Below are 9,311 nucleotides of genomic sequence, written 5' to 3'. Positions count from 1 at the left end.
GAATGGTATCAAACACATGAATGGAATGGTATCAAACACATGAATGGAATGGTATCAAACACATGAATGGAATGGTATCAAACACATGAATGGAATGGTATCAAACACATGAATGGAATGGTATCAAACACATGAATGGAATGTTTGATACCATTCCATTCACTCCATTCCGGCCATCATTATGAGCCATCCTCCCCTCAGCAGCCTCCACTGATCTGTAGTAGATATTAGGTATGTTTTAAATTCTCACTCATAAACATTTTGAACTAATCAACGCTTGGTTTCCTTTTTACGTCTCAATATAATGTTTTTCTTTAATAAAATAAATGAAAAATATATGTTTTTTCTGAATTTCTTTTACTTTCCCTTAATTTCGTTACCCACTCCAGTCAGCAGATGGCGATGTGCATCTTTCAGGCGATACTGCTAGTGTGACTTTTAAGTTTATTTACAATGACGGCCTACACCAGCCAAACCTGGACCACCCTGGGGCAATCGTGCGCCGCCCTATGGGACTCCCAATCACGGCCGGTTGTGATACAGCCTATAATCGAACCAGACCCTTCTGAGTATTCCCTACAATACGTTTACTGCGGCACATCGAACCAGACCCTTCTGAGTATTCACTACAATACTTTTACTGCGGCACACATAATAGTTTTTTTTCCTCTATAAGCCAATATGTACCTGTAGAAAAGGCCCATGGAGTTGGTGGAATAATCCTTTAATTGATTGCCATTTACTCAGCTGGGCCAGGGGCGCTTTAATTAGGTCAGGTGGAAATGTCAGACAGATCTTAACTCCATAAAAGGAGGAACTTGCCATCGCCTGATCTCGCTGCTTTCTCTTCCTTAACTCCATCTGATCCAGAAGTTCTGTGCGTCCATGAATCCACGTAAGTCGACCGACTCTTACCTTTCATCTGAATTGTCTGTGGCGATCGGGAGAGTGGGCCATTCAGTTATTGTTAATAGTTATTACCGCGGAGCGCGGCTTCAAACATATTGTGTAATGTGAATTGTCAATGATCACGGCCCTACGGATCCTCATAGGCCAATTATGCAATCGATATGGTTCATGTGTATTGAAATTAATTATATGTACACATGAAGACAATTGAAAGAGTGAAATGAGAAACGTCATTGTTTGCTAACTGATTGACTTTGATGGGGATTATAGATTGTATAACCATTCACTGTTTGTATTCTTTCATGATTTATGATAAATAGTTACGAGCCTAAATTACTCGCGGATGATTACTATTGACTGAATGAACTGAACTGTTGACCTCCCTAACTTGTGTTAATAATGAATGATATGATTTGATCTTTGATTATGAATCTGATTGGATACATGTTATTTGTTTCCTTTGTGATGCACCACAGACTACTCAGTAAATATACCACTTTATGGTTAAAGGAATTCCTGTCTCAGTCTCATCCATTCCTCTGTCACCTGACACGTGACCACCTGTTCACCTTCACTGTCAGTCATCCTACCTGTCCAGCTACCCACACAGATTCCGCTAATCTTTCAGTACCGTTGTTTCATATAGAGTGATTCGCGTTGGGGGCATTTATTTGACCTTGGAACATGTTTTAAAACCCTAATTTAATACAAATGTCACTTAAATATGAATAATTGTTCATGTTTAGATAATTATTTTCATATATAATTAATGAATACAAGTTATTGACACGCTATTTAGAAAAATGTAGACATTCCATAACCCCGGGAAGTTTTAGTGTAGCTGACGAGACGCAGAGCTAGTGCCGCTTTCAAAACATTTGGGAACTCGGAAAAATACGATCTTCAGGTCGGAAAGTCGGAGCTCTAAAAAGAGGCCCGAGTTCCCAAGTTGGAATTCCGAGTTGAATGACCGTTCAAATCGACTTTTCCCAGTCGGAGCTAGTTGCTGGGCGGAAGAAGAAGCTCTCGTGAAAGTGGAGAGGAGGCTGTTAAACAAGAAGTAGAGGATGAGGCTGTTTCAGTAGACATTTCAGTGAAAGAAGAGGAATAAGCTTTCAGAGTGAAAGAGGAGGATGTTAATGTGAAAGAAGAAGAGGAGGAGGTTGGATGCAGTTTTTGTAGTGAAAGGAGGAGGGGGAGGATGACTGACAAAGAAGTTTTGGAATTGAAGGAGGGGGAGATTGGAGATTTAATGAACACCAGTGAGTACTGTCTTAAAAACATGGGCACAAACGCTACTGTTGTTGAACTGCGTGGCTTTAAAAGGGCATTCTACACACATTTTATTTGATCACATATACATATTTGTAGATGTTATCCCAGGTGTAGAAATGCTTATGTTTCCAGCTCCAACAGTGCAGTAATACCTAGCAAAACTTAATACCAAACAATACACACAAATCCAAAACATTTGGAGAGAGAAATTAAGAAGTATCAGAACGAGCAATTGCCAGAGTCCAGAATATAAATATATATAATGGTGTTTATGGACAGTATCTGAATAAAAACGGTGGGTACAGCGTTAGTTATCATCGGCAGACTCGACAGCCTTGGTTTCTCAAATGATTGCCTCGCCTGGTTCACCAACTACTTCTCTGATAGAGTTCAGTGTGTCAAATCGGAGGGTCTGCTGTCCGGACCTCTGGCAGTCTCTATGGGGGTGCCACAGGGTTAAATTCTTGGACCGACTCTCTTCTCTGTATACATCAATGAGGTCGCTCTTGCTGCTGGTGAGTCTCTGATCCACCTCTACGCAGACGACACCATTCTGTATACTTCTGGCCCTTCTTTGGACACTGTTAACAACCCTCCAGGCAAGCTTCAATGCCATACAACTCTCCTTCCGTGGCCTCCAATTGCTCTTAAATACAGGTAAAACTAAATGCATGCTCTTCAACCGATCGCTACCTGTACCTACCCGCCTGTCCAACATTACTACTCTGGACGGCTCCGACTTAGAATACGTGGACAACTACAAATACTTAGGTGTCTGGTTAGACTGTAAACTCTCCTTCCAGACCCATATCAAACATCTCCAATCCAAAGTTAAATCTAGAATTGGCTTCCTATTTCGCAACAAAGCATCCTTCACTCATGCTGCCAAACATACCCTTGTAAAACTGACCATCCTACCAATCCTCGACTTTGGCGATGTCATTTACAAAATAGCCTCCAATACCCTACTCAACAAATTGGATGCAGTCTATCACAGTGCAATCCGTTTTGTCACCAAAGCCCCATATACTACCCACCATTGCGACCTGTACGCTCTCGTTGGCTGGCCCTCGCTTCATACTCGTCGCCAAACCCACTGGCTCCATGTAATCTACAAGACCCTGCTAGGTAAAGTCCCCCCTTATCTCAGCTCGCTGGTCACCATTGCATCTCCCACCTGTAGCACACGCTCCAGCAGGTATATCTCTCTAGTCACCCCCAAAACCAATTCTTTCTTTGGCCGCCTCTCCTTCCAGTTCTCTGCTGCCAATGACTGGAACGAACTACAAAAATCTCTGAAACTGGAAACACTTATCTCCCTCACTAGCTTTAAGCACCAACTGTCAGAGCAGCTCACAGATTACTGCACCTGTACATAGCCCACCTATAATTTAGCCCAAACAACTACCTCTTTCCCTACTGTATTTAATGTATTTATTTATTTTGCTCCTTTGCACCCCCATTATTTTTATTTCTACTTTGCACATTCTCCCATTGCAAATCTACCATTCCAGTGTTTTACTTGCTATATTGTATCTACTTTGCCACCATGGCCTTTTTGCCTTTACCTCCCTTATCTCACCTCATTTGCTCACATCGTATATAGACTTGTTTATACTGTATTATTGACTGTATGTTTGTTTTACTCCATGTGTAACTCTGTCGTTGTATGTGTCGAACTGCTTTGCTTTATCTTGGCCAGGTCGCAATTGTAAATGAGAACTTGTTCTCAACTTGCCTACCTGGTTAAATAAAGGTGAAATAAAAATAAAATAAATAAATAAAATATATAGGATGAGCCATAACTAGAATACACTATATACAGATGAAGTGGGTAAAACACTATGTAAATATTAAAGTGACCAGTGTTTAATGACTATGTACACAGGGCAGCAGTCTCTATGGGGCAGGGTAGAGTATCGGGTGGTAGCCGGGTGGTAACAGTGACTAAGTTCAGGGCAGGGTACTGGTTGGAGGCCTGCTAGTGGTGAATATTTAACTCTCTGATGGCATGGAGATAGAAGCTGTTTTTCAGTGTGTCTGTCCCAGCTTTGATGCAGCTGTACTGCCGCCGGCCTTCTAGATGGTAGAAGGGTGAACATGCTGTGGCTCGGGATCCTTGATGATTCTTGGCAATTCTTGGCCTTCCTGTGACACCAGGTGCTGTAGATGTCCTGGAGGGCAGTGTGCCCCCTGGTAATGTGTTGGGCTGACCGCACCACCCTCTGGAGAGCACTGCGATTGCAAACGGTGCAATTGCTGTACCAGGCGGTGATACAGCCCAGCAGGATGCTCTCGATGGTGCATCTGTAGAAGTTTGTCAGGGTTTTAGGGTCTTTAGCCTCCTGAGGTTGAAGAGGTGCTTTTGCGCCTTCTTCACCACACTGTCTTTGTGAATGAACCATTTTAGGTTGTCGGTGATGTGCAAGCAGAGGAACTTTAACTTTTGACTGTGGCCCATTGATATGATAGGGGGCATGTTCTCTCTGCTGTCGCCTGAAGTCCCCGATCAGCTCCTTGGTTTTGTTGACGTTGAGGGAGAGGTTATATTCCTGGCACCACTCCGCCAGGGCCCTCACCACCTCCCTTTACGCTGTCTCATTGTTGCTGGTAATCAGGTCTACCACTGTTGTATTGTCAGTAAACTTGATGATTTGAGTTGGAGACTAGAAGCTAATTGGTAATAATGCCAAAATATTTTTTCAGAGTGGAGCTTAGTTTATAAATTGCCTGGCTGGGCTGATGGGACAGTGGATGTGTAGAATGGAACTGTCTACAGGCATTACCTGTGGATCATCGTGATTAACTAACAGCTATCAACCATTCAGCATTCAAGATCCAAATGTACCATTTTATGAGGGATCTAGTCTGGATTAAACCTCATAGTTTAATCATGTGGCGGTTTCAGTTAGGGCTGTTTAACCAAATACTCTGTTTGTATTTGGCAGGAGAGAGGCCAGACTCTCACTCTGACAGCGGGAAGAGTCCTTCAAGGGAACCAGACCCAGAGACGCCCAAACCAGCGGGACGACACCACACCTCCCATTGTGGAAAGAGTTTTAAGAGGTTATGGACACTAAAAGAGCATGGGAGAACACACACAGGAGAAAAGCCTAACCACCGCTCAGACTTTGGGAAGAGGTTTTGCCAGATAGACAGCCTGAAACGACATAAGAGAACACACACAGGAGAAAATCCTCACCACTGCTTCCAGTGTGGCAAGAGTTTTACCCGTTTATGTTACCTGAAAATACATGAGCGAATACACTCTGGAGTGAAGCCTCATCACTGTTCCCAATGTGGACAGCGTTTTACCCATTCAGGGAGCCTGAAAAAACACGAGAAAACACACTCAGCAGAGAAGACCTACCACTGCTCCCAGTGTAGAAAAATATTTATCAGTTTATGGTACCTGAGAACGCATGAGAGGGCACACACAGGAGAGAAGCCATATCACTGTTCCCACTGTGAAAAGAGTTTTACCCAGTTAGGGAACCTAAGAACACATGAGAGGGTACACACAGGAGAGAAGCCGTACCACTGTTCCTATTGTGAAAAGAGTTTTACATGGTGGGGGTGCCTGAAAAAGCATGAGTGGATACACACGCGTGAAAAGCCCTACCAGTGCTCCTTGTGTGGAAAGAGTTTTACCCAGTTAGGAAACCTGAACCAGCATGAGAGGACACACACAGGAGGGGATAAGGCCTACCACTGCTCCCAGTGTGAAAAGAGTTTTACCCGGTTAAGGCATCTGAATAAGCACGAAAGAATACATACACAGGAGGAGAAGACATACCACTGCTCTCAATGTGGAAATACATTTTCCCAGTCAGAGGACCTGAAATCACATGAGAGAATAGAGAGGCTGTGTTCTGACTTATTTTTTGATTGAGAATTGTGTTTTTGTTTATGCCACACTAAACCAAATTGTATGTATGAAAGCTTTCGAAAAAAAGAATAGGTCTACTTTTTAATTTTTTTTTATCGAGACCATGATCATATATATAAAAAATCTGATATTAACATTTTGTTTTGATTAGGAACTTTGATTGATTGGATAGTATCAAGCCTTTAGATGTTCATTTTATATGATTTTTGGGATATTTCAAAATGTAAATAATGAAGTAGATTTATTGGAAGTTGCATTTCTTTTGTTTTAACCTTTAACCTCTTGAATGTAGTCGTTTCATTTCATTCATTTGTCTACGATTCATCATCAAGCTAAAAGTTGTATGGAAATGTGACGACGTAGTTCTGATGACATTAAGTTGTTGACATGAAAAACATTCACTACCTCGTGAATATTCCCATTAGTTTTATTCCACCGTGTCAGAGAGAACTCGGGTGTTGATTGTAAAAAAGGATTTGATTAATGCAAAATATTGTGTTTGAAAATGTTTTAATGTGGAACACCAATAAATCATTATATACATCTACATGATGTATTGTTACACCATGTAGGAGCAGTATAGACCTAGTCTGTTCATTATATACATCTACATGATGTATTGTTACACCATGTAGGAGCAGTATAGACCTAGTCTGTTCATTATATACATCTACATGATGTATTGTTACACCATGTAGGAGCAGTATAGACCTAGTCTGTTCATTATATACATGATGTATTGTTACACCATGTAGGAGCAGTATAGACCTAGTCTGTTCATTATATACATCTACATGATGTATTGTTACACCATGTAGGAGCAGTATAGACCTAGTCTGTTCCTTATATACATCTACATGATGTATTGTTACACCATGCAGGAGCAGTATAGACCTAGTCTGTTCATTATATATATATCTACATTCAATCTGTTTTCCACTCAGGTTATGAATATGCTATTGCAACATTAAAGGTTCTAAATGATGTCACCATTGCCCTTGATTCTAAGCAATGTTGTGCTGCTATTTCTATTGACTTGGCCAAAGCTTTTGATACGGTAGACCATTCCCTTCTTGTGGGCCGGCTAAGGAGTATTGGTGTCTCTGAGGGCTCTTTGGCCTGGTTTGCTAACTACTGCTCTCAAAGAGTGTAGTGTATAAAGTCAGAACATCTGCTGTCTCTGTCACTGCCTGTCACCAAGGGAGTACCCCAAGGCTCAATCCTAGGCCCCACACTCTTCTCAATTTACATCAACAAACAAAGCTCAGGCAGTAGAATGCTCTCTCACCCATTTATATGCAGATGATAGTCTTATACTCAGCTGGCCCCTCCCCGGATTTTGTGTTAAACACTCTACAACAAAGCTTTCTTAATGTCCAACAAGCTTTCTCTGCCCTTAACCTTGTTCTGTACACCTCCAAAACAAAGGTCATGTGGTTTGGTAGGAAGAATTCCCCTCCCCACCGGTGTGATTACATAACCTCTGAGGGTTTAGAGCTTGATGTAGTCACCTCATACAAGTACTTGGGAGTATGGCTAGACGGTACACTTTCCTTCTCTCAGCACATATCAAAGCTGCAGGCTAAAGTTAAATCTAGACTTGGTTTCCTCTATCATAATCGTTCCTCTTTCACCCCAGCTGCCAAACTAACCCTGATTCAGATGACCATCCTACCCATGCTAGATTACAGAGACTTAATTTATAGATCGACAGGTAAGGGCACTCTCAAGCGGCTAGATGTTTTTTACCATTCGGCCATCAGATTTGCCACCAATGCTCCTTATAGGACACATCACTGCACTCTATACTCCTCTGTAAGCTGGTCATCTCTGTATACCTGGCGCAAGACCCACTGGTTGATGCTTATTTATAAAAACTCTCTTAGGCCTCACTCCCCCCTATCTGACATACCTACTGCAGCCCTCATCCTCCACATACAACACCCGTTCTGCCAGTCACATTCTGTTAAAGGTCCTCAAAGCACACACATCCCTGGGTCGCTCCTCTTTTCAGTTCGCTGCAGCTAGCGACTGGAATGAGCTGCAACAAACACTCAAACTGGACAGTTTTATCTCCATCTCTTCATTCAAAGACTCCGTCATGGACACTCTTACTGACAGGTTTATCTCCATCTCTTCATTCACAGACTCCATCATAGACACTCTTACTGACAGGTTTATCTCCATCTCTTCATTCACAGACTCCATCATAGACACTCTTACTGACAGGTTTATCTCCATCTCTTCATTCACAGACTCCATCATAGACACTCTTACTGACAGTTTTATCTCCATCTCTTCATTCAAAGACTCCGTCATGGACACTCTTACTGACAGGTTTATCTCCATCTCTTCATTCACAGACTCCATCATAGACACTCTTACTGACAGGTTTATCTCCATCTCTTCATTCACAGACTCCATCATAGACACTCTTACTGACAGGTTTATCTCCATCTCTTCATTCACAGACTCCATCATAGACACTCTTACTGACAGGTTTATCTCCATCTCTTCATTCACAGACTCCATCATAGACACTCTTACTGACAGGTTTATCTCCATCTCTTCATTCACAGACTCCATCATAGACACTCTTACTGACAGTTGTGGCTGCTTCACATGATGTATTGTTGGCTCTACCTTCTTGCCCTTTGTGCTGTTGTCTGTGCCCAATAATGTTTGTACCATGTTTTGTGCTGCTACCATGTTGCTGTCATGTGGTGTTGCTACCATGCTGTGTTGTCATGTGCTGCTGCCTTGCTATGTTGTTCTTAGGTCTCTGTAGTTTTGTGGTGTCTCTCTTGTCGTGATGTGTTTTGTCCTATTTTTTTAAATTTAATTTATTTTTAATCCCATCCCTGCAGAAGGCCTTTTGGTAGGCCGTCATTGTAAATAATAATTTGTTATTAAAACTTCTTAGTGATCGGCGTCCTGTTAACGGGACAGTTGTAAATCATGCAGCGCCTCGCAGATTTTAGAGAAACAACAAATGTCGGTACATATAAGTGTCTTATTTCGGCTGAAAGCTTAAATTCTCGTCAATATAACTGCACTGTCCAATTTACAGTAGCTGCAAAAAAAATGCCATGCTATTGTTTGAGGAGAGCTCCTAACAACAAATTGATAAATTCCCCTCTGAAGGTGAAATGTGTTCTTTCATTTGGAAATCTTGCTCTGATTTATCATCTAAAGGGTCACAGAGAAAACATGAAGTGTCCTTTTTCATACCCTAAAA

General features: G+C 41.8%; 1 protein-coding gene across 2 annotated transcripts; it reads left to right on the top strand.

The window, feature by feature from the left end:
* The first annotated feature begins 841 nt into the window (after window positions 1–841).
* LOC110493352 (gastrula zinc finger protein XlCGF7.1-like) lies at window positions 842–6,668 on the top strand. 2 transcript variants are annotated; one of them, XM_036948584.1, is made up of 2 exons: window positions 842–895; window positions 5,133–6,668. In XM_036948584.1, the coding sequence occupies exons 1-2, from the start codon at window positions 886–888 to the stop codon at window positions 6,074–6,076; spliced, it is 954 nt and encodes a 317-aa protein (XP_036804479.1). In that variant the 5' UTR covers window positions 842–885; the 3' UTR covers window positions 6,077–6,668. The 2 variants fall into 2 exon arrangements, with proteins under 2 accessions (XP_036804479.1, XP_036804478.1); XM_036948583.1 differs by lacking the exon at window positions 842–895 and adding an exon at window positions 1,934–2,171.
* Window positions 6,669–9,311: the final 2,643 nt, after the last annotated feature.

The sequence above is a fragment of the Oncorhynchus mykiss genome, chromosome 17, assembly GCF_013265735.2.
Source record: "Oncorhynchus mykiss isolate Arlee chromosome 17, USDA_OmykA_1.1, whole genome shotgun sequence".
Taxonomy (NCBI): domain Eukaryota; kingdom Metazoa; phylum Chordata; class Actinopteri; order Salmoniformes; family Salmonidae; genus Oncorhynchus; species Oncorhynchus mykiss.
This window is presented reverse-complemented; position numbering and strand designations above follow the sequence as displayed.

Coding starts and splice junctions, on each gene's coding strand:
- LOC110493352 (XM_036948583.1), top strand. CDS start 2,111: ATGACTGACAAAGAAGTTTTGGAATTGAAGGAGGGGGAGATTGGAGAT. Junction 2,172..5,132: donor TGGAGATTTAATGAACACCA/GTGAGTACTGTC, acceptor TGTATTTGGCAG/GAGAGAGGCCAGACTCTCAC.